Source organism: Diadema antillarum, unplaced genomic scaffold, assembly GCF_040938485.1.
Source record: "Diadema antillarum isolate AM-2024a unplaced genomic scaffold, OU_Dant_1.0 scf00000038, whole genome shotgun sequence".
NCBI classification, from domain to species: Eukaryota; Metazoa; Echinodermata; class Echinoidea; order Diadematoida; family Diadematidae; genus Diadema; species Diadema antillarum.
In genome coordinates, this window is record NW_027270927.1 from 3,517,004 (window position 1) to 3,544,076 (window position 27,073).

The 27,073-nt window shown below is 39.6% G+C and overlaps 1 protein-coding gene across 3 annotated transcripts in view; it reads right to left on the reverse strand.

The window, feature by feature from the left end:
- LOC139710501 (uncharacterized) overlaps positions 1-27,073 on the reverse strand; it is a 112,211-nt gene that overhangs the window by 48,473 nt on the left and 36,665 nt on the right. For all 3 annotated transcript variants that reach the window (XM_071622436.1, XM_071622444.1, XM_071622426.1), the window contains 3 exons: positions 17,545-17,854; positions 16,040-16,164; positions 9,194-9,276 (listed from right to left, as the gene is read on the reverse strand). In XM_071622436.1, the coding sequence (XP_071478537.1) occupies positions 9,194-9,276; positions 16,040-16,164; positions 17,545-17,854 (518 nt within the window). The remainder of the gene's footprint in view (positions 1-9,193; positions 9,277-16,039; positions 16,165-17,544; positions 17,855-27,073) is intronic.

Sequence of the window (27,073 nt, forward strand, 5' to 3'; positions counted from 1 at the left end):
CACATGACTTGAGGCGCTATGTATCGAGGATTACATCCCGCAAACCACCGCCGCTCATTTTCATGTGTTCGTGACAAGTGTTCATGGAAGGATCGGAACGGACCGGGAAAACTCTCTGAGACTCTCTGAAGGAATTAACAGCCAGGGCAGGGACGCTCGGTGAGAAGAGAAGGATCTTGTGCATAAATGAGTGCTCGGGCGATGTAAGCCGAGACAGGAATACAGTTTAAAGGCACCGTTTGACGGATCACATGTGGAGTCGTGTTAAACGCATCCACAAATAGAGGAGTCGAGGAAGTTTGCAGCTTAACAACAGACAGTATGCCAAACAGGATGGCAACATACACACAAACAACACAGCCACATGAATGGACTTAAAAGCTGTGAAACTGATGATCAGTACCTCACCCATCTAGTAAATAAAAAAAACAAAACAAGACAAAACAAAACCTTTTAAACCAAACCCCTCAGACAAAATAAAACAAATGCAAGACCAACTATTTACTATAGTCCTATTCATACACACCCTAAAATAAATTTCTATTCCAATGTGATGCAAAACCCAACAATTCATACATGTGGACACACACAAAAAGAATCTCATTATGATCTGTGTAATGATGGAAAATCAATCACTCATATATGTTTTTAAAACCCTGTGATAATTTCCTTGCTCATTGTGTTTGAATGGCATGTATAACCCCCCCCCCCCCCCCCCGCCCCATTTTCCTTATCCCATGATGTAATAGGATAAGGGTGCCGGGGTCATGCTCCGGTCATTGTTTTTTAGCCATTGATGCTTCGCTTGCAGCCCAGTGAGTTTTTATGCTCATGTGTAAAAGACCGCGATTAGAATTGATTTTTGCATCAAGTACATTAAAAAAAACCAATGGATACTGAGTGTGAATGGACGTTCCATCAAGCTTCCACAACTATGGGTAGTTAGGCAAAATTCAGAGATTTTTTTTAAAACTACCAGTGACAGGGGATGCCTTGGGATTTTTTCATTTTTTTTTTCTTTTCAAAACACCAGCGCACACATTTGCAGATTTCCACAACAAGTTTCACGATTAAGACTTAGGTCATTGATTTACTAGGAATGATACCTCTACATCATTTAGTTAATGATTCAACTTCAACTCTGCTTTCAGTGTTCACCTTGCAAGTACCTTGCAAGTACGATGAGTCGGCCTGATCAGAACTAGATATGAACACAGTTATATATTTTAACCCGTTAAGGACGAGTCCCAAGTATACTCGGGCAGGGGTCTATGGGAAATGTGCGTTGTAGCAAAATCAGTTCGTTCTCAGCGGGTTAGTGTACCAACATCTCTTCATTGCATCAGTTACAATCAATATTCTTTAATTTTTCTCTTTTTTTTTGGGGGGGGGGGGGCACAATGACTCAAACTGCCCAAAGCTAAATAGCAGAATAGTGAAAGTTCTTTGAGCAGAAGTGCATGATAACATGACAGAAACAGAAGAATAGAGTCAACAATGTACATGGTCTGCAAATTGCACCTTATCAACATGGAGAGTTTGAGGCAAAACTAAAGATTGGAACGTCTACGTACCCAACAGGTGTGTTACACCACTGAGCATTAAACGTCGCATGAAATGAGGACAAATTACAATGTGGCTTTGTAGGCTTTGATAGTGGATGCAAAGTTGCCATATAACAATGCTTCTTCCACTAATCAAATTTGCCTCAGACTGGCTGGCTTAATGATTCTAATTCTGCAGGCATCCACATCCAGAATTCTTAAGCAGATTGGAAGGAAAGAGGCTGAGTGAGTGAGGGGGAGTTGAAGGCGAGGTCTTTTCACTACTCAATATCGATGAGCATCAATCGTGCCGAGTGAATCTAAAACTGGGTGACATACTATGAGCAATCCAAGGAAGGGATTTATCTCTGATTGTCTCAAAGAAAACCCCCACAACAAAACAAAGAGATTGTCATGATTAGTTACTGACAGCCACATCAAGAGACCAGACGGGAGGAAGGGAACATACTCCATCTTCATCTTGTTTGTCTCTGGTGGAAATGGGTCAGATTGGATGCAACACTTTGTAGAGTGAAAGTGTCGGGGAAAGGAAATTAAACGACAAAAGATGAGGCAGATGATTCCACCCTTGACATATGAATCACAGTTGAAGAGTACACTGTCTGTCTTCTCCAGTGAAAGCTGGTACAATGAACTCCTGATTAATACGTCACACATAAACATCTTTTTCTTTTCGGGAGGGGGGGGGGGAGGAAAGCCACTTTGCACAGAGAAGAGTAGCTAAGGAGTGACTTTGCTTTTGCTTGACAGATTCTTTTAATGCCATCTCAAAATGAGGCTTCATTGCATCTTTGATAGACATTATTTTGTCAGATATCATTTATGCTGCCACCGTGAAATGATTAAGTACGTAAACCCTAGTAAACTTTACAGTCTGGTCTAAATGGTTGCTTTAAAACCGCATTTATATTGGTCAAAAGGCCTCCAGGCAGGAATAGAAGCCTGCGAATCATCTCCTGACCACACAACTCCCAGGCCACATTTTTTTTTTTCTTTCCCCAACAGCTCTGGAAAACTAGCCGGCACTTTGTCACCTGGGCTTTCGTCAGCCGACCAGGGGGGAAGCGTTTAAGTGAATTCGGATTAGAGCGGTGCGGCGAGGAGGGGAGCAACATCACACACTGGTCTCATTGGCCTGATGGTGAAAGTCCAGGTACTCTCCGTAATGCAGTTAGGAAGTGTCGGGATGGAGAGTCTCGGGGTTGAGAACTTTGTTCAGATATATTACTACCTCAATAGTCATGCATCCTGGTAAAAATTGCAACTTTCACCTTCGGATTTAATTACGGATCACTAGAGCAGAAATAATCTGATAGGATATGACCCTCACCCATCAAATGGCCACAAAGTACTGGGAATAACTCACACAAACACTAACAAACATATGTATTTGTCCAAGATAAAGTCACTCTCTCTCTCTCTTTCTCTATCTGTCCATCTGTTTATCTATCTCATTCCATCTACATCTACTGGAATGAAAAGTAAATGTTGTTTTGATTATGTACAGACACACGTCTTAATCAAAACTAAGCAGTGCAATTGTTGAGTTAAGTCAGTTGGCTGTTCTAACACTAAATTCATTATCATCTCGCAGTCAGCTGCCAGTTCACATAGAGCTTTGAATTACTTGGCTATATTTGGCAAGTGTGTCTAACATCACCACTGCCTGTACTCCTGCATGTTTAAAATGTGATTGCTTTCTACTGCCATGTTAGCCCCAGATCCCCAGAATAAAAACAAAAACAAAAATAAATGAAAAATCAGGTGAGAGATATGTTTTACTGACATCGGACCTGGGACCCCTCTGGAAAAATAAAACGACAACAAGTCAAAAAGATACAGAAACCGCACATACATGTAGATGGCATCAATGTTCAGCACACGAAACATACGTCAAAAAGACTTAACAACAACAACAACTGCCATGTTAACGAAAAAGTGGGACGCCACAAAGTGGAGGTCGTGTACTTCACCAAAAACAGAAACAGGGGCAGGGGTTGGGGTAGCCATCATTGTGGTGAACTGTAGGATGGACATTCGCAGTTGGGGTCTACAATCGCCATCATGCAGCAGTTTTAAATCTGACCTTTGTCAGTGAGGTCAGCGAAGACTTTCAGGAGGGGGTAGAGGAAAGCTATTAATTACTGCGCCGTACAGGCTTCTTATTTTAGACAGAAGCCGGAAGAGGTGTCTGCGCCCATTAGGGAGGACTCGGCTGAGACAGGTGTTAACAGTTGGAGAACAGCTTTCCATGGAGACGCCATGAAACGGCCTTGATATACCCCGGCCAGCCCCCCCCCCCCCCCCCCCCCGAAAGATGCATGCGTAATGTTCGCTCATCAGTACTCAAACAAACTTCTGCATGAGCAATTTAGAGGCAGGCACTAGAAACGGTGTCGCCATTCTCTGCAGCTATTGTTCATGGAATCAGTAATGTCCGGGAGTGGGGGAGGGGGGAAAAAAAAAAACACCACCAAAAAACAAAAACAAACTAACCCAAAGCAAGAAAACTTCCATTGGTCATGAAAGGGGAAATGCAAGGGAAATTTGAGCTATGGTAGTAAACACAGGGTGTAATCCTTATGAACCTTGCTATAAAGTTTGTTCCAAGTATGTGTTGCAAAGAATCACTCTCGCTATTTACTGACATGATTTCCCAAGTCTCTGGAATTGCTAGTATCAAGACGTGATTTTGATACCATTCCAACATCCCTGTTTGTAAGGCTGTTGCTGTCACCCCCTACCCGTAACATCCTCTCTTGTTGGATGTTTCCACAACATACATTAGCCTTTCAATTTCTTTTCGTTCTTATTACCTTTTTCAGTGCCTCCATGGATATTTGTCGCTAGATCAAGGATCCCTGTATCTAACTCTTCTAGTGTCTCCTCTGCCTCTCTTGTTGGGATATAATATATTACCCTTTCAATTTTCATCTCTTTCTCTCGTAGATCACCTCGCCTCTCTTGCTTTCATCATCATATTATGCAAATAATCTGTTCAGACAACATTTTCCCCTTCCTTCCTACCTTCCTTTTCTTCCTATCTCTCTCCTCCTGACTGCTCCAATTGATAACTGGTGTCAGTATCACGCTCTCTCATTGTATTTGTGAATTCCCGTGCATCTCGTAATATTTACTTATTTATCTATTTATTTATTTTGCTAGCTAGCTGTTTGGTTTCCACATTGCTTAACTCTTCCGTATGGCATATCTTGATTTCATGATATAATGCATTCTTACACAGCCAATGTCTATCTAATCTTCACACAAACTTCTCTCATCCTCTTTGTGTGTCTGCATCTACATCCCTCTCTTTCTCTTCCGACTAACCTTTATATCACATCTCAAATTCATCATCCTTTTAGGTGTCTCTATGTTTCTTTTGCTCTCTTTATATTACCGAATATAATATACCGAACTTTGGAATATGTATTTTGGTTTCTATCTATCTTTTCTTTCACTCAGCATCTAATCATCAATGCTCTTCAGTCCATTGTATTCTCTTTATTTCTATTATTTTTCATCTTCTTATCTCTCCCCTCCCCCCCCCCTCCATCCCTCATCCCTCTTTTCTCTACCTCCCCTCCCCCCCCCCCCCCCCCCCCCCCATCATCTCAGTCTCATAGACATGGTTTAGGATACAGCAAGAAACAGGTGCAATGAGAGCATAGTAGACCCACATCTATGAGATATCACATTGAGCTGGCCTGGGAGAAGCAGGCACTCTGGGCGTTACCACGGATACCGCCGTACCTAGACCCAGGGCAGATGAAAATGATGAGATGATAAAGTAAGAGCAGCCTTGCTTTCTGTTTTTGTTGATGTTGTTAAAAGGAGAAGAAAAAAAAATCTACACTTGTTTTTTCTTTTTTTTCTTCCCCTCCCTCTTCTTGTAATAGAGTTGAGCAATCTCCGCATCAGTAATCAAAACTGCCGATGGTAGGCTGCATTTTCGTAATTCAGACGAGCACTATCTTTAGCCATATCTATTAGCATGAGTTCGCATACTCTCATTTCCTTTTCAATTCTGAGTAACCCACATCATGCATCTGTGCGTAATGACATATAAGCCACCACATGTACTTTAAACTGTATGTGAGGTGTATCAATACATGCGATGCAAATGTAAGAGTAAAGTAAGGACCCAAGGGGGTTGAATCAGAGTCAGCCAGGTTGTACAAATTGCAATCCAAGATGCTGACACTCTAAAAATGTTAGAGCTTTGATAAGGTGACAAAATTATATATTTATTGGCTGGGAGAGGGGGGGGGGTTGGCAGCAGTACATTTCTAGATCAATAATATAGCTAGGTTTGGTACTGTCTATGCATAAGATGATCAGTATTCTTTAGCTGTTGTTGAATCAATTAGAGATTCTGTGTGAAATCCTTCAAATTCAATCATCCTGATGTACATTGTATATAGCCACTGTACAAGTAGTAAGACAGTTGAGAAGGGGATGACATTCCCTATTGTTTTGATGCGGAACTTAAACTGCTCATACATAATTTTTTTTAAAGACATGTGTACCGACTTACTGTATGCAATGACAGACAACATCTATCAAATCAGATAAATTTCTAGTCTGCTTTGTTCAAAGAACTTGAAAATTTCGCTCTCTAGCTTCAGAGGAAAAGCTTCATTCTTCACCTAAATATCCGAGTGGCCAAGAGCATTGCGGAGTGATGTGGATTACTGGTTCCATGCCAACACGGCAAACACGGCAAAGCTGTGAGCTATTCTTAGTTCGAGCGAGCTGCCACAAACAAATTCCTACAAACACGATTCGATGGCTCCAATAATTTACGGCGGGCGCACGCATTACGGGCAAGATTAGATTCATTATTTACTGGAAACCCGTCTGAGTCAAATGTACATGAGCGGAATTTTCCTTTAATCCTAGAGCGATATTAAGCCACTAGTATGAGAATATAAAAAGGATATCCGTGGCTTTAACTATCTGATGTCTACGGCTTTTAATATCCAGTGGTAAGTGTAAACTCATCCATAGATACAGTAACAGTCATGCTTGATGGGGTCCTTCTCTGTCTCTCTCTCTCTAATACACAAACACACACACATACATACACATACATACACACATTGAGACACAAAGATGTTGTGCTTGCATGAAACTGACAAACTGTAAAAGTTAATGTCCCTGACAATATTTTTTTTTTGGCTAAATCTACATATCTATACCTACGTTGTCATGCCCTGACATGATTACAGTTAGTGAAGTTATCATATCATTCATGAATAAACTCATGGATCTGTTCATCAGGTCTATCCAATCTGCATCTCAGTCTTGATGATTGCTATTCCAGAAAACATATCCCTCCTAATTTGCTTTTTTTTTCCACCCTAAATTCTCATTTAAAGTTAAGTATCTAAGCTGACTTTACCATACAAGCACAGCTATTGGATCGTAAAAGAAAAGATGTCCAAAATCTTATCAAGTATCATGTTAATTAATCCACCGACAACTTAATCTGAGCAGGGTCAAGAGTTCATTCCGATCAATAGCCATCATGCCAAACATATCCTGTACATGAAAAACATTGCACTAAATCCCTCTTTCCCTAGAATTCATTTTACCACTTCCTGATAATATTGCAAACATCCTCACGAAGTAGACTATTGAGGTTAGATGCATTCTTCTTGCTTGTTTAAAGACATCCTACTCTTTTTGTTGTAATTTGCTGATATCTGGATTTCATCCTTATATATGTAAGTTTTGCTGTTATTTTACCCATCAAATATAAGACTACAATTGTTCAGATAGGAAATATTATATGAACATCCAGACAATGAAATTTGTTGCACAAAACATATCTCTTTGTAATATTTCTTTGATGTCAAAAGTTTTCTTTGGACATGATGCACACACAGACAAACACACACATGCACAGACATAAAAAAATCATTCGCTCTAGCTTGTTCCTTCTCAACTTTGCAGCACATTTACACACAGGTAATGATGCTGGACAAACTCTCTTTTTGGTCTAATTTTCTCAAGATTGCTTAATTTACGATATGAAATAACCTCCAATTCAATCTTGCTCTTCCATACAGACCACACACTTGCTTGTAGTAAGTGATAAACTAGGCATTATTCCTGTAATTCCTATATACTATTTATGACATACTGTATATTTTTGAAAGCATAATTATCTAACAAATTGGGACTAAGTGAATTTATTTTATGAGGGATGGAATGAGAAATGGGTATCATTCCTTTTCAGGAAGCAAACATAGGGGTTTGTGACACCCTCCCTTGGAGATGATATGCATTTAAATATAATACAGGAGGCAATATTTTGGTGTGTTGTCAATTTCGTGACTATTAGTCGACTCAAACAATTCCCAACATTAACCCTCCCCCCCCCCAAAAAAAAAAAAAAAAATGAATGAATAAAAAGGCACGGTGTATCCAGTATTTTATGTGCTATTTATTCATTTGACTAACATTAACCTGGACAAGACAAACAAAAATGAGTCGAATTTAGGATCACCTTAAAGTTATCTTCCCTCTTGTTTTGTTTCCTCTAATCTTTGATCCTCATCACCCATAGGACAATGTCATGAATCCATCGCCAGGCTGCGAATATCAGATGATATTATCCACGCTCCCTTCCCGCTCGAGCACCCCCTGACCCTCCTCTCATGCCTTTCCTTTGCCACAAAATACCTACTCCACCCAATTTGTTTTCATCACATCTTGCCCTCGGTGGGCAAGATATTACGAGGAAACTGTAAAGATGGTGTTACAAGAGGCAAGAGAGGGAGGGAGGGGGAAGGTGGGGGGAAATGGAATGGGGGAAGGAGGGGGGGGGGGGGGAGGACTCACTTGGGCTCTCATCCCAGACTGAGACCCCGCCCCCTCGCTTCCCCTACTCATGTGTGTCTACTGCCACAAACTAACGTACAGCCACACATTTGTTTTTTACCATCATTCTTTTCTCTGGAGCACGAGATGAAAACAATTAAGGAACTTGCACAGACAGAATTAAAGGAGAGATTTAAGAAAATGGAGGAAAAAGGAGAGATTTAAGAAGATGGAGGAAAAAGGAAAAGAGAGGGAAGGAGAAAAGAAAATATAGTCTGGGTGCCAAAGTCATAATTTTGGCCTAACATTGTTTTACCAATGTTTTTCAATGGTTTTACCCTATTCCAAGAGAGCTGAATAAAAAATCTGGACGAACTCTTGCATCCAAGAGGGTTTTTGAATATCCAAAATGGGTGCCAAAAACTGAAATTCCAAGATAAGTATTTCCTTCAGAATGGTGAATAGATTTAAAATGAATTGATGGCTTGAACCTATTTTGCGATTGCTAAATCCAAATCTGGTTGATGCAATTCTTGCATCCTAGACGGTTTTGAGATACTCAAGATTTTTGGTGGCCATTTTGGAGGCCATCTATAATGTCTCAAAATCCCTTGAGAATGCAAGAGTTGCATCATCCAGATTCAGATTCAGCATTCGTGAAACAGGGTAAAACCCATCAAAAAACATTGGGTGGATGATTAAACGAGGTTCAGCCTCTGGCACCCAGACCAAAGAAAAGGAATACAAAAGAACAGGAAAACTGGGAGGGGAGAGAACGTTAGTACTAGGGGTTGACGTACCTTGTCCTTGGGCTGGCCCGCCTTGGCCTGGGCAAAATGAGCCAATAGCTGGTCTACTGCAGCATTCACTTCCGCAACAAGAGCTGTGAAAAAGAAAAATAGAAAAAAAAAGGAAGAACAATGAAACATACATGTGACATGCAACAGTCAAAACAAACAAAAGAACCATAAAAACCTCATAATCACCACGTAATTGCAGATTGCGATCTCATGCCCTTATCGCGAAGGAAGTCATCAACATTATTGGTGGGACAGCACTTCTCTGCAAGCTCATGGCTTTGGGCCGGCATCTCATCACCGCAGTGGAAATGTTTTTCGAAGCCTCTTTGGCCGACAGACATAACATCATGAATTTGCGCAAAATTTCTTGGAACAGGGGATGATCTTCATGAATAGATAAATACCACAGATATATCAAAGTACTGCTACGGTATAAAGTTCTGCGAGTTTACAACATTTTCTGTTTAGTTTGACTCATATGACTTGAGACTGTGGCTCTTCCATGGACAACACTTTGAGCCTCATATTTGGTGGAGAAGAATGTTCCACTCTAAAATTAACATATCTATAGTACTTCTTATTTGCTCCTCCAATAGACTTTTTCATCATGATGATTCAAATCACTTACACTCTCTTTCAAGAAACAACAGCAACAACAAAATGCTGGTGACCTCTGACCTCTTTAACAAGCTCTCTATATTTTTTTGTCACTTGTTTTTTTCTCTGTTTTGAGAGTGACTACAAACTAAGTTTAGCTCCCTGATCGACAGTCAACAAACGTATACTGAGAAATGTCTTGTCACATTTAATTCTGTAAGATGTAAAAATTTTGGATCACACCCAAGCTACATGTACAGATACAGAAATAGACAGAGGATACTTGCAATGGAGTGATTACTGCAACTAGTACATTAAGGACAAAAAAAAAAGGAGAGAAACCTGATTTTTTTTTTTTTAAGTTCTAAGAGAAATGCATATCTTTATCTATGATATCCTGAACTATTTACCCCAAAACATAGAGATTTAGCACTGAAAGAGTTACACATGTCTTTGTATATCCCCTGATAGATTTGACACGCCTTGCTAGATCTTCTCTCAGATTATACAAGTTTGACTCTCCCTTCGTCCTTTCACTGAGCTCCATGTTTGCTCCAGTGCTGATCGAAACCCAAATGTTATGATACGACGGAGAAATTATATGGGTGTGATATGATTAGTAGGGGGGCTACGAGGTGCCAAACCCTAAAATATCGCGGCTCAGGCACGCTACGTGTGACAGCTGTCCGTCTAAGTCTTTAGTGATAATCCTCACTTTATTTTGCACTCAAACACAGAATGGGAACTTAAAGACTCCATCTAAAAGCTGCCCCAGTTGTATGAATGAATAAGAGTGTGAAAAAAAAAAATCCAGTTTACAACATGCCTATGCTTGGGAGGGGAGGAAGGGGATATCTTTTTTTTATAGATGAGCTTGGAAAATGACGACACTTTACGTGTGTATTCATGTGCTGTTTAATATCGGTGTCCAATCAATGAAGTGTCTCAATTTGTGTAAAAGCACAGATGCACGATATGTTACAAAAAGACAGGAGTACTGTGAAGTGGTTTGATTCAAAATTGGGGGAGCAGAAGGGTTAAGGAAAGCAGCAACGTGAGCAAACATAATTCCATTACCCGGCAGAATATGGATGGAGACTCCAAGGCACTGGGGACTCCAGACTAAACTAATTACGATCCACTTCTTTCGCTGAATTAAACCATTTTAGTCATGACCACTCGGGGGAAACCACAAAACGGCACACACTTGGAACCGCAGAGAGCATATTGTCACAAGTGATCAAATGAAAGACTGTTCAGAAGACAGGTAACATCTGATTCTGCAATAAATAGCGAAAGCTAGAAAATTATTATCTTTTTTATATACTCTTGTACTCTGCTTCAGAATGCGATACCCCTGTTTCCAGTGGATGTCAATATTTTACCTGATATCTCTATATATATATATAATTCATTTATATATGTATTAAAAATCACTGTTGAGTTTACTCACCTTATTACCAATCTCAATTAGTATTCTAGTTGTTCAGTATTATTCCAACCTATGTATTTCTTTACAGTATTTTGACTTTAAAAAAACAGCTCTCCATCAAACTATAATTCCTTGAAGTAGGGTATGAAATGATGCAGAATTGCAAGATATAACGATGAGATAAATCTTGTATGATTGTGCACTGCTGACTGTCTGATGCAAAAGTTTCGATGGAAGAGACATATTTACATACATAATAAGAGTATCTCTGTTGTGTGTGTGTGTGTGTGTGTGTGTGTGCATGTGTCTGTCTGTCTGTCTGTCTTTGTAGTTATGTGTGAGTTTGTGAGTGTGTTTGTGTCTATATTGGTGCAACTCCTGTGGTGGGTGTGTGAAAAGTTTCCCTTTTTCTATGCTTATGTACGATAACTGGTATTTAAACCATTGCAAAGACAGACCAGTTACAAATGTAGTTTATAATGTCGCTTTTAAGGAAATACATCAAATCTGCATCAAATACTGCACAACTCAGTGCTTAGTGTTTCCATTAACCCTTTCTGTGCCAGGGACTTATTTGAACAGTGTGTACAATGCTATGGGGTTTTCTGTGTCAGTCATTACCCAAAGCATGCAAAGGGTTAACTTTGAAGTACTGCTGTCTGCAGGCAAGAGCAACTCCACGCAGAATCGGAATGCAAACTTCTGACATTTAAACCCGTTGAGGAGAGACTGATTTTGCTACAACACGCATTTCTCATAGACACCTGCCCGAGTATACTCGCGACTCTTCCTCAACGGGTTAAGAATGGAGAAAATGAGAGAGAGAGGGAGAGATAGGAAGATGATGACAAGTTTGCTATGGCAACATGGATGAGTAGTGCGCACCCCGGAGTGTGTCATCCAAATTTGATCACCCTCTCCACCACAACAACAGGTGAAAACGAGGACTGAACAATGTGTTCACTTCACGCCGCATATCACCATCGACACGGCAAATTGCCCAAACTCGGCTGTCTCAAGGCAATTCAAATAAAGAAATTTACGTCTGGACCTGTTAGCGAAATCAGGGACCAACTCCTGCAACAATTTTTTTTTTTTAAGCTCGTTATTGGGCAGTGTGAGGGATTACATCATGTTTTGCTACCCCGCAAAGATGCCATGCAATCTGGGCCATACTTGTTAACCCGTTGAGGACGGTTTGATTTTGCTACAACACGCATTTCCCATAGACACCTGCCCGAGTATACTCGGGACTCGTCCTCAACGGGTTAAAGGTCCACAAAGCTGAAAGGACAGCGTATGATTATTACATGTACACTTGATTTATGACTCACAATTAAATCCCTGTCCTTATACCTACACTGTAGTAATCAAAGTTTTAGATGAATGGGCAATCTTCCCATCAGATCTAATGCTTTTCTTCATAACATACGACTATTGTTCCTGAAATATGCAGCTAAATTGCCTTTACTCACTTTAAGTGGCAATTCTTTTCATACTTTGATTGGTCATTCAAATGAGGAGGGACACATTTTGAACTCATCATGAGACAAAGCAATTCAAGTTTAAAGCCTAGCTTCATTTCATATCAAAACAGGAATTTGTTGTTGTTGTTGTCTAACTCATGCGCTTGTCCGACATTTGCCAGGCACTCCATGGCTTACTGAATACTTTCTCTTTTCTCTGAGCACTAAAATCCAATGTATTTTGCAATAATGCAGCAGAAAGTACCATGCTCCATGATCCTTTCTATAATCCAAAAACAGGCAGGGCTTCATCCCATTAACTCTTTGCCTATCAAGTACTGAACTATCCTTTTAACATCTTGCGGCAGCAACTCAAACTCATCACGCATCGAGTTAATGGCTTCCACAGCCCTCGAGATGGGATGCGTGGGGTGCCGCGGCCCATCTTGGCGCCAGCGATTCTGGGCCTACGGGCATTAAACTTGCCGTACACCCGTTTCCACGATATAATGGCAGGTGTGGGGACTTGGCAATCAGATTACCAGCGCACTAAATGAGTCAAGCCCTGCTGGCGATTAACTCTGTAGTCACGCCACATGCACGGTCTTGCAGAGGTACAGTGTATATAGGCACCCATAGTTGGGATGATACCACTTGAACAGAAACAAAGAACTGCTTCTTTCTTCACTTCTGTATTTAATGTCAATTGATTCATTCTTTTATGTTAAAAAAAGGGAAATTTTCAGTCTTACATGCACTACCAAAATGAACAATTTATCAACAAAGCAGAAACATGCTCATTCGACAAAATTCCTTCATGATATGATCGATCTCCAAACACTTAATATTCGGTTCTCATTAGCAAAGGGTTGAAAATGTTTGTGCTTTTGTGGATCTCATGTTGTGTTTAGATAGTATGGTAAACTATGGGGCATACAATCCTTGTACATGTAAGTGTACATGAACAATTGATAAGCCAAGAGGATTACTAGTATATTCTGATGCTTGTATATATATTCTATTTAAAAGATTTCATGATGTTATCTTGTTGTGTTTGCTACAGACCGAGCCAGTACTTAACGATAGGTGAAAAGAATTAGAGAGAATACCATGCTGTTGTTATGATTACTATTCATCTATTCATCTGTTTGATAACTAAGTTTCATGCACAACAGGTTAACTCATGGCATTATAGACAACACACTGAGAAAAAATGCTCAGCTATCTCCCATTTTCAACAGTTGTGTCATTCTGGTATCTAACAGTGCAGCAAATGTGCTGAATTCATGGCTTTCAAAAAACTAAATTTAAATGTAAATGCGAGTCAGATCTACACACCAATGCTAATTGTCCTGCAACAGCTGGTCACTTTATCTGGATTATGAATGTCCCCTGCATCCACACTATGACAACAAAGATGGGGAACATCTCCCTACCCTTATGATTGGAATGCCATTATCAAAATAAAGGAAAGGAACAAGCAAACAAAATCAAGGGAGTTGTTATGTCAGTAGCTGCTGTTGGAGAGGATTATGTGTGTGATGCCTGACAAAGTGATATAAGCTTTCATCTACAATTAGTCCAGCATCTGTTGAAATGAAACACACCTTGCTAGGGAGCAATGTGGGGACCCAAAATAGAACTTGACCTCCTACCCCGAGGCCACACGCGCCCTTCTCGAATGTGTATCGCTAATGCAATCACACCATTAGTATGGCTCCTTGGGGCTAATTGGGGCCAAACGGCGGAGTGGAAGCAAGACGCTGGGTGTGGTCTTGTGTATACCCTCGCCACTAATCCCTTCCCAGCATTCATCACCTGTTAATCCCGCATCGCATCGTTAACACATCATCGCGAAAACGAATTATACATTCATCTCTTCCACAATGTGTCAGCAAATATTCTCTTCCTCCCATTTTCACGCATCTCGCCCTGTTCTTCATTAGAATCATCTGCTCGATTTCACGGCGCTAAGTACACAGTCATTCTCGCGGGGACATGCGTTTCCTCCTGCCCACGGAAGAAACACGGGCAGGTCAAAGGTCATGGTGAGAAACTCCGAGGGAAGGCTGCAAGTGAGATGCAAACGCTCCATCCCGTGCACACCTGCCAGGGATGAGGATGCTGTAAATTTGCGCCCATTCACGAGCAGCGCCCATATTATCGAGACACATCTAATTAAACCTAATTAGATCAATCCCGGGGATTGAGCTAATCAAGGGTAACTCCCAGAATAAAGTTACAGCACAGATTATCACTGATGTAATGATGCGTGTTGGGGGGTGAGCATATGACCAATCATTTCTAAATTGATCTAATTTTTTTTTCTTTTATAATCTGCTAATCCCTTTAAAGTTAAAATTAGGAAATCAAAAAATAACTGAAAAGTTCATGCCTACACATAATCTATTAATATCATATTCTGCAATATAGACATCACAACCTTGAAAACTTTTTCCTTTGTACTTTTTCTCTGAAAAGACTCTCCCTACTAACAAGAAAGACTTGCAAAACCTTGTCATCAGAGAGAGAGAAAAACAAATATGCATCCACTTTGACTCTTCATGTGCCATAACGTAAGCCCCCTGAGATAGCAGTGGAGTCATGCTTTGGGAATTTTTTTTTTTTTCAAATCAAGGCAACTTTTATAGATTTTTGTTACCCTGGACATGTAATGAGGAAAGTTGTAGAGAAAATGCTAAGCTTTGGTTTGATGTAACTTATACATTATGACAAATCTACGACTGTTTTTCTTTCAAATGACCAGTAGGTATATTATTGTAGAGGCATGACTTTTACACACAAAACAGTGTCAGAAACTTAGAATTTTCTAACAAATGCAGTAGGGAACACCGCTTGATAGTCAATCACCACATAAAATGCATTCCACAAGTGACAGAAATGGAATCACGAGTGAAGCTCTCATTGCACTGTGGCATCATCACCATCACCATCACCATCACCATCACCATCACCATCACCATCACCATCACCATCACCATCACCATCACCATCACCATCACCATCACCATCACCATCACCATCACCATCACCATCACCATCACCATCACCATCACCATCACCATCACCATCACCATCACCATCACCATCACCATCACCATCACCATCACCATCACCATCACCATCACCATCACCATCACCATCTCCATCACCATCACCATCACCATCATCATCATCACCATCATCACCATCATCATCTATGATAACATAAGAGCAGTGCATACTTCTAAAGCATGTGATTGAGAATGCTGTAGTGGTTGATCTCTCTAAGATATCAGAGTTCAGACCACCATATTGCCATGAATCTGAAAAAAAAAAAAAAAAACTCACCTTTCTTCTGGATGGCATCGATGCTGGAAGTGCTGGCCTCATCCCTGGGGGAGACCTTCATCACCTGTGGGGGCATGGAGTCCAGGTTGTCCCAGTCGTCCGAGTCCATCCTCAGATTCAGAGGTCTGCACAGTCCAGAATACACAAAGAATAACCATTAAAGACAGCCAATCCCTTTTGCATGCAAATTTTTGAAAAATTGGTGAGAACACTTAGGTATTGAAGAAAACACTATTTGGAAACCTCCTGTAAATTTTGAACTCAAGAGGGTCTTTATTTGTTTAGTTAAATTGACCGTTACGATTTGAATAATTTTTGCGTACTACGCAAAAATTACAAATCTAAATACTAGTCTAGTTTTACAGACCTGTGTGATGCACTTAGTTGTACATGTAGTTCATGTAAGTGGTGTGTTGTTATTTGCCATTGATAACAAAGTAAGAGAAGCTAGTGAATTCTTCTTTTCTGACAGCTTTAACATGCATATCTGTTGTTCGAAGTATAAGTATCATATTACAACCACAGGAGGATTAATGTATGCAGCTGTGCCTAGTACACAGAATACGTTACGGTGAGCGTTTGATGCATAATTTCAATGGCTAACAACCTCCAAATATCACAGAAATGTTATAGATGTAATAGTCTTGTCATTCTGGTGGAATATATCATGTTCTGTGCTATTTGGGAAGGAATGCACAAGGAAAGGGTCATCTTTAACCCATTGAAGACTACAGTCCCGAGTACACTCAGGCAGGTGTCTATGGGAAATGTGTGTTATAGAAAAATCAATTCGTCCTCAATGGGTTAAGAAGGATGTGCTTCACTATACTGACATTTGCTCAGCTGCAGAATACTGTGTAGTAATTATTTGTGTGTGTTAAGAAAGAAAATGAATGAGAAATTACATGTACAGTATAGAAAGAAATTGATTCACCAAACATTGTCAGCTCTAAAATAAATGTCAGGATGGTCTGCTTCCATTGAAAAAAAAAAATTGCAAGAGCATCATGGATTTTGATATGAATTCAGCCTTTGATTTCATGTCAGTTTAAAAAGAGCACATCTATAAAACAACAGATGATTACCTTTAAAGTATTGTCACTTAAAGAGCAGAAGTGTTTTTACTTCTCTGCTATGGCAATTATGGGTCCTTTTGGTTGTGATTAAACATTCTTTCTAGCAAACACATAGGCCCAAATTCACGTAGGTGGTTTAAATTCAAACCATGGTTTATGCAAATTTCTTCTGCGTAAATACAAATGAAAGATTGCGTACGTCAACAAACATCCAGTATCAATGGTGTGGTGATACGCACATGTCAAAGGTACATCCATTTCATGCTTATTTTAGACCATTGTCTCTGTTTGTAGCATGGTCTAAAGTTTAAACCACCTTTGCGAATTTGGGACAAAGTGTCACGTACCAAATGGGCCAAGATATTATTCTTCATTTAAAGGAGAATTTGCATTTCTGTCTTTTAAAATGAAAGTTTATACAAAATGTACCTCATTTTACTCTTCAGCGCTGCGGTCCATTCTGGACTTCCTGACACCAGCATGGACTCATCCATCTTGTTTGTGATCTTTGCCCTGATTGGCTGCCTGCCGGTAGCCCATGCCCAGAAGCTCTCTCTCCTGGACTGTGATTGGCTGTCGGTGATGGAAGCGGTGGCATCAGACTTCTGCCTGCAGTGTCCCTGGCCCAGCGGGTTTCCGGTGGCAGCGGTGGGGTTGGAAAATGGCTGCCTGTCTCTGGGCTCTGCGCCAGTCGGTGGAGCGCTGGCAGGTGGCTGGATGTTGGCCAGTCGTTGCAACACTGCAGGGAAAGGAATGTCAAATGTAAGCTAACAGGTATGTGACACATCTCAAAATAGAGTCAACAGGAGAATTTGACAGATCATGGCATCTTGTGCAAGACCGCGTCAAGCAATAATTGTACAGCAACAGCTCATTATGCCATACAAGGTAAATGAACATAAAACTGTGGCACATCAATCAGTACGTACACACTGCACTCTTATTGGAAACAAATTCAAAGATTATAAAAAAAACACACGCTAAAACACAGCTCACGACAAATGATGCTTCTAGAGGATCTTCAACATTACACAGAACTTACACACACACACACAAAATTACATGCTAACAAAATGTAATTACTCTAGTCTCTAAGGATAAAGAGACTAGACATGCCTGAGTGAGAGACAATATCCTTTGACCAGAGGCGCTTCACACAAAATAAGAATGATTACGACCAACTGTGGCCATTAATTTCGCTCATTACTGCTCCGAGGGAAGCCTCGTCGAGAATAACTTTCGCTCTTCCTCTCATTGTGTGCTATCTGTTGCACGTGATCAGCCACACCCACGTTTCTCCTAATTCACTTACACTCCAAGGATACTTGGGGGGGGGGGGGGGGTAAAAAAAAAGAACGAAATTCCAGAGTTCACTTGTTAAATGACCATGAATGGTTACCATATTTCAAACAGATGGGCAAAAATTTACCCCGTCTTCTTTCTCATCTTCCTAACTTTGTTAATTTGACCAGAAAAAAAAAAACCCTGAACATTCTGCTTATGAGACAATCATGCCACATACATGTAGACACAAAATATCTGATTAGGAATGTAGAATAATGATCCCAATGAAACTTATTTGGCTTGGATGCACACATTCAAAATTAGATTGATATGAAGGTGACATCACTATTTTAGAGGGAACATAACATCAACATCCACAAATGTAAACATTCTGTCATTAGTGGCTATGAACCATTCTCCTTCATCATTGAGTACATCTTGTACCATATTAGCTGTTCTAAATAAAACCAACAACTTGAAAGGCACATAGAAAGAAACATTGTTCATGAGCCTAAATAATCAGAGAAGTCATACTGTATATGTTGTTGAAAGACGTATAGAAAGAGGCATTGTTCATGAGCCTAAACAATCAGAGAAGTATTAGATACTGTATATGAATGTGTGACAACAATCTGTGCAAATTAAAGTACAATGGCATGCCATCACATGAACTGATTTACACTGTTCATAAAACATTTATTTCATTTTTTTTCTAGAATGCTATGACTTTGTGCCGAGCAGAGAGGGCTGACCTTTTCACCCAACAAAGGCAGCCATATTTTCACTATATTATAATGTTATTCATATATGACAACAGTGCCTGGCAAAGCAGAGAATTCATTATGCGTGGAATTGAGCTGCATCCGATACACGCAGAGTGAGGCAGTCAATTCTCCATGGAAATACATGTACCAACAGTACGACTGTCCAACAGCGATCCACATCCCAGCGGATGATGAGATACTGATCTTTGTCGGCCATTGACGTGGGTATATAAGTCATGTCAGCTGGATCTTGTTATCATATCAGCGCTACTCTGCCGCATCAATATTTTTTTCTGAAGCACTGGGAGGGGTTGGGGGGGGGGGGATAATGGGGTAAATATTCACCATTGTACTGACATGACCTACTATTTCCAGATTGTACACAGGAAGCTATCATTAATTTCCTCCACTCCATACTGTTCTCATTGCCAATGAAGAGGCCTGTTTTTAAAATCCACTGAAGTTCAAACATCATTTTTACCAGTAGTTGATGTATGAAAATGTGCTCATATTGACATGAACGTTCTTCTCTGTCTTTCGTTTGATTTTTTCACGAGTTGTTAATAAGTCGCACGTGACTGTTTGGATCAAATGTATTTCCTCCTTTTACAAAGCCTAGAATTAACCCGTTCTCAATTGGATTCTGATATTCACATTATAATACTTCATAATGCCCCTAGGTTTCCGTAGCCAATAGGTTAAGCCTCGAGAGTCAGAGGAATATGTTCACAAGATATTCTTCATTTTAACTGCTTATTTTGAGGTTGGTCCAAGTTGGGGAGAAATGATTTCAAGGAACAAATAATGTGATTCACCTAGCTACCTAGCTACAATTATTATGAAAATGATCAAAGTTATCACACTTGCATATATGCAGTTTTGCATTTCAGGCCACGGCTCGAGTCAATTAAAGTTTGGTCTACATATATAACAGATGTGGACACATAACAACATTAGGTAGTGTGTCATTGAACCCTGCAAATATTTACTTTGATCCACTTCTGTCTAACCATCGTAGCAAACTAATTTGATTGTTGTATGCCTAAAGGTTTCCCACAGGTAGCTCATATCCTGTTCCTCCCGCACGTATCAAATTTATAAAAAAGTCATTACGTTTTCCTGAATGCAGCTGCGAGCGTCTTCGCAGTATTCATTTCTGACCCCACATGCCACTAAAGCGAGGCAGGCAGAGATATCTTACGTTTGTGTGTTCACAAACGTGACTCACTCATAAAGACCATCTGAAAGTAATATCTCTGTTTCTTTTTCGTCTTGTCGCCCTAAAACGGGCATGATTGCGTAAAATTGTGCCATTGGAGAGGTCTAGATTGGAACTCCCTTCTACCCATCTCCACCCCCCCCCCCCCACATCCCGCCGTCCCCTCAAGCTGTATAGTAAACGATGGCAGGATTCTCTTTGCACAACTGTGTGTATGGATACTACTATCAAAGGAGCCACATCAAAATTCCCATTTCTGACTAAACGGCTTGAATCAGTGGTGCACTTGAGGGGCGCCAGGCCGCTACCCACGAATCAACTTTAATGGATGCCATTCTTTGGCCTTCTCCTCCTCCTCCTTCTTTGTCCCACCTCATTCTCCTCTTCTTTCCATCTTCTCCTTACAAAAGGGAGGGAAGAAATCGATCAAAACCCGGCAACATGAGTCACCACAAGCATCATCAGTCAATGGGGCCTCAAACATTTTGATTTTATGGAATGCAAACATTGCCATTTTCCATCCCCAAACCACCAGGAGGGTGTGAAATCAGGAAGCCAGACATTTTTCTCTCCTTTTTTTTATTTAAAATATGTATATATCTTTTATTTACTTGTGATAGTGAAAGGCTGGCAGATGGAAAAAAAAAATCTGATGGTGCCACTCTCATTCAGTTTGCATTTGAATTGATTTGTATTCTCACTCCACATAAACATGGTGTTAGAATGTCCTCTAATATCCATCACTACTAGCTAGTTTGCTGGTTTAGTTTTAAGTCACAAAAAAATAAAGAATATCATGTGACCACAGCATGTCTACGTGCGTTCATCTTCGTCATTTCATCCCATGTAGAAAACGGTTTACGGGAATCCACTTCATCTACTCCACAGCAACGACAAAATACGATATACAGCGTGACGGGATTGACCCTCTAGTTTCGCATTGAGTAATTTGTCAGCCGAATATACTGTAGAATGGAAGATGGCCAACACACATTCACAATGGCACTATTGACTTGCATTTCAGAGATGGAGAATACAAAAATTGTTGGAAAAAACTGTAGATAAGATAAAAAATGGTGCCCCAATTTGAAACAAATGAAGGGAATCTCTGATTGCGTCATGCAACAAGTGAGACATCCCTCACTCCTAGATATCAGAGCAATGAACCCAACATCCTTGCAAATCCTGGTTGGATTTTTCGGCATGACTCACAAACATGACTAATCTAATTACAGCATAACACACAAGCTTGGTAAGTCTGCTCTGCTTGTATACAATTATAAAGAGGTCATAATCTGTATTTGAATCAGCTCTCAATTTTTCTTTTTTCTAAATCTGCTCGCTTTATAATTGTACATACAAAGAAATAGGGAGAGAGAGCGAGTGGGAGGGATCCTTTTAGAGGCTCCAGCGTTTCCTCTCTGAAACTTTAGTCTGACCGAAAATAGACCCACCTCCATCCTATTGACCCGACCTTCTGAATAATGAGATGACAGAAACAGATGTGTCAACAGGGTCTGAACCAAACCTGAATACTACTGCCTCAGCATAGAAGTGTCATGCATACAATACATGAGTATAAACAGAACTGTGTGATGGGGAGGGGCTCAAGCACCCGATGATGTTCTTACAAGAATAACCCTAAAAACACGAGCGACAGCCAAGAGAGTGTTGTGTATATCCAGATGTATTCTTTCACAAGCATACATATCATTAAATCTCAAATTGAACTTCCTTAAAAAAAAAAAAAACTCTCTTAAAAGATTATTCATTTTTATGGTCACTCAAACTATTCTTTCTTTGACAATCATGGCGCACGCACAGAAAGAAAAATAAAGGAGAGCAAATTTCTGGTAGATATTGAAGCATTCATAATGTGCAGCAATATGGAAAATGTTGAAAAAAAAAAACTTGTATGACTGACAATTCTTAAATCTTTTCCAGAACATGTGTATCCAATTGCCAACTTCCACCTACACCCCCCCCCCCCCCACCCTGCACAAATATTTGTAGAGAAAATTCATGTTAAATAGGTTTGTGAAAGTATCAATATAGTGGCACTACAATGACTCAACGTTGGTCAAACAGCACTGCATCATCCAAACCATCACATCTTTGTGAACCTAGGGGGACACATCACAAAAGCATAACAAGCGTGAAACGTGAGCTTTTGAAGATGCCAAGAGAGGTACGATCAATACGCAAAACATGATGCCACATTTTTTATTCTGCCCCGCACCAAATTGTGTTGTTCTCAGGAGATGATTGCCTTGTACAGGAACATGGGGATTTTGATGGGATGAGTTGTGTTTTAAAGGGATGATATAGTTATGGTCGAGATGGGGAGTTAGGTTTTAACTTTCTACAAGAGAAACAGAGACTGCTTATACAAAATATTAAAGAGCATACGATTCTACGAGGAATTCTAAGTTTATTTGATGAAAATCGGTTTTGAAATGGCTGAGATATCCAGAAACAAATAGATCCTCATAAAAGGTAGGTCCCAACTTTACTACGGGCGCGTGTGTAGGACCATTCTCTTCTACTTTTCTTTTTGACATCTCAGCCATTTAAAAAACTGATTTTCATCAAATTAACTTTGAATTCCCTCATAGAATTGTATGCCCTTTAATATTTCATAAAGTGGTTGTAATTATCTCACAAAAAGTTAAAACTGAATCCCCATTTAAACCAAAACTATACCATCACTTTGATATATATTGAAATTTGATTACAGATTCATGTCAAATTTTTTGCACGAGTCATATCATTGACATTACTTTCTATCAATTCTTGTCACCCTTTTTTCTTTTAATACTGTTGTTGTTATTGTTGCCATTTCTGAAACTTCTGTGTTACCATATGTGAAACATATGGTAAAACTGAAAAATCAGTTCTTATCTATCAACTCTTCATCTAAGAAATGACTTCCTACAGAATTCCAGAGGATGTCTGCAGGCCCTAACACATTTTCCCCAAAACATATGGTGTAATGATGACACATACTAGATTTGTTAACATCTGTGTAAGATTTCCTCATACATCAATGACATGAAGATATACAATCCAAACTTCTTTCCTGCTCATAATTCCAACAATAGTTCTGTCAATTTAAAGCCCTAGAAGAACACAACTGATTAATTAAACTTGTGTATTTGTGTTGGAATTTCACATTAAAGGAAAAAGCTCACCATGCCTTTCTTGGATCCCATCTGCTGCATTTTTACAGGACAGTGTATATATTTCATATTTTTCATTTCATTTTCAAAAGCTTGCAGATGCTCACTTACAACAGCTGCTTTTCATTTTAACTGGTTCTTTGAAACATGGCACATTTGTCAAAGAGAAATTTCAATTTAATTGAATTCAGTATATTCTGATGTTTATTAAGTATTAAAACAACATATTTGTGTATATATATGTATGTATATTCTGTATCAGCATTTATGATATGACAAGAATAGATATATTTTCTGTTTTTCCATAACATTCAGTATTAAAGCCTACTGCAAACACATGACTTGTCATGTCTTGGACATTTCATCACTCACTTGTATCTTATCACCAGCTTACTATTTTTTTTTAATCTCAAAGGCTTTTTTGGGAAGGACAAAGGAAAGAAGAAAGCTTCTCTTCCTCTTCTGGCGCACCTCTCACGCTGCCAATTCCGAAATAAAGCACTCCGTCCTGACTCACATCCTCCTCACAAAGAAGGTCAGATTCGCCCCTTCCAATTTAGGCTTTCCTGCAGCCGCCAATATATATCTCTCATTCTTCATCGTGGCCACGGCCACCAGAGCACATCGGGACTCAGCATGCATCAGCAACTCACTTTCGGCGAGGTGTGCGTGCGCATGCGGTTTTGCACACGCTTTATAGGCCGTACTTACCATGGAAATGCTACTTGTCCTGCATCTTCTTTGTGCACACATGCATTGATGAAGTAGCATCTTGACCAATACTGACATGCAGACAAACTTATACTGATACACGCACACACATACAAACACGTCTGTCACTTTCATAAACCATTGAGTCTCATTGAAAGTGTTTCTGCTGTTTCCTTACATGTTCCTGCATTATTCAAAGAACTAATATGTTCTTGCATCAGCTTTAATAGCAGATTATGTAAAGGACATAATGTATTAGAATGTGAGTGTAAACAGCCTCTGCAATGAACTACAGAATGACTTTCATGAAATACAATAACCACAAGAGGAAAATACAGGGCAAGCAGTAACCAACAATCAAATTTTTGTCGACTCATTAGACAATGAAACTCTTCTACATGGATTTGCAGGCAAAAAAGGAAAATACAATACAAGCATTGTTTTGAAAATGAATGCACTCGGAGGTTCTAACAGCAACAAAATCAAAATAAATCAAATCAATTAAAATGACATCATGATTAAATCGGTACAGCACTACTTGACAATGATACATGCTTCTAAAGAAAAAATCTGAATGATCTGGTATTAGTACAAAGAACAATTAGTTTTCAAGTTGGTTGATGAGTCAGAAACTATACAGGAAGAGAAGTAAAATGCATTCTTCATCATAAAAGCAACCCAGCATAAACAAATGTATATAAAGCTTAAAAAATGCTTCACCCGTTGAGGACGGGCTAATTTTGCTGCAACACGCATTTCCCATAGACATCTGCGAGAATACTCGGGTTGAGAAGGTGAAGATTCACTTGACGTGTTACGTCACGGGGACCAAAATGAATGAAACGCTTTGTGCCATCGCCACTCATTAGCAGAACTTGGATATTTGTCAAAAGCTGACAACATCTGTTCAAGGTAGTTGAAAATTCATTACGAAGGCTCGGATATAGACACTAAATATAGAAATCCCCGCATTTGAATCTACACTATTAACTTTATGTATTATTTCCTGCAATGTTGCTAGGAGCAATTACTGACTGGAGGCCTTGCGGTATCACATAGCTAGCAAGAAATCTTTCAAATAAGGGTGAATCTCTTTGTGTATTCTATGTTTTACAAGTTGGCAGCCAGAACCATTCTCATCCATGAGGGATTTTGAGGGGGGCCAAGTTTTTACGCACCATGGCAGGACAAAATACCATTTTTGGCACTGCTTGGAGGGGAAGTCTCGGGGTTGATTTACACCAAAGTCACTTCCCTCGGTCATTCCTTGAATCAGTGATTAGCCCTACAAACCATAACATCCTGTTTTATGACACATCAGATATCAAAATATTCCCCCATACACGTATGATAAAGAAGAGGCAAATTGGACAAAGAAAAAGGACCAGGACAAAACTGCAATAATCTGACAACTCCGGAAAAATGAAATGGATATGGCCTATATGGATGCAAAATTGATAAACACAACTCAATGGAACAAAACAGAGGCCTTGTGGGTTTTGTAACTTCACTTGTTTCTGATCCAACGTACATAAACAGTTGATACATGGGAATGGAAGACCATTAATGTTTTAGATGAACAAACGAGTGCAAGAACGATAAACTGCCCAGAAACAATCTCACATGAGAACTTCAAAATAATCTATTTTATGATAAACATGATAAGGTAATTATACCAATAGAAAGATAGTGACAATGTAAAAGATTTACACTGAATAAAAAAAAGAGTGTATCATTATATCATGTATCCTATATTGACTCATTGCATTCAGTTCTGTCATTTGCACAACAACAAATATATCAATACAGGTCATGCACTAAGGAAAAGTCCTGTATTCACATTCATAAACACACACAAGGACAAAAAAAAGGTAATGGCACAGAAAAATAAAACATGAATGAATGTTCACAAAATGTCAGTATGAATGAAACAAAAACATAGCAGCAAAAAAAAGAAAAAAACTAAACAAACATGGACTGCTAACCTAGATATATGGAAGTTGCAAATCAGCAGAAGATTGGGTGATACTGATAAAAAGAAAAACAAAATTCATGGACACGCAGCTGCAAGCTAAGTTTGATTTGCACAGGAAAGAAGAGCTCTTCCTCCCCTGTCCACTAGGGGGGCAAGGCTGGGCAGTAAAGGGATTAGACAGCGTGCCAGCACAGCCAATCTTTAGGCAATTACATGGAAGCAGACGTCACAGAAATACGCAAGAAACGAGTGCAGCAATGGGTACCGGTAATGCATCAAAAATAACACACTAAAACCCCCCCCCCCCCCCCCCCACACACACACACAACTATACACATGCACCATGGAGCTACAATGGTAGCCAACAAAAAATGTTGGCAGATTTGCTACATATACTCCGTCAAACATGTGATTGAAAAGTTGTTGATTGTGTATATAAAACAATGTATTATATGGCATATACCGGTATTCAGTTGGCAAGGATTGCTAATTTGTATTGACGGCACTCTGTCAGTCAATATAATTTGCATTAGAATTCCTTCTTTTTGCAGGCATGTGCTTCAGGCACTCACAACATGTCATACAATGTTTATGTATAATGGGAAGGTTTAGCAAACTATATCTATGCTGCATGTTTGAAATACATAATGTAGCAGAAGAGAATTTGTACTGTATACGTACATAAAAACTATTATGTAAATATGTTACAAAAACAGTTCAAATTTAAATACTTTGTGTAAATAATTAGTACTTTAGAAAGCCCTTCTGAGACAACTTGAGACTTAAGAAAAATCACCAACTACTCAGAAACTAAACAATGCATAAA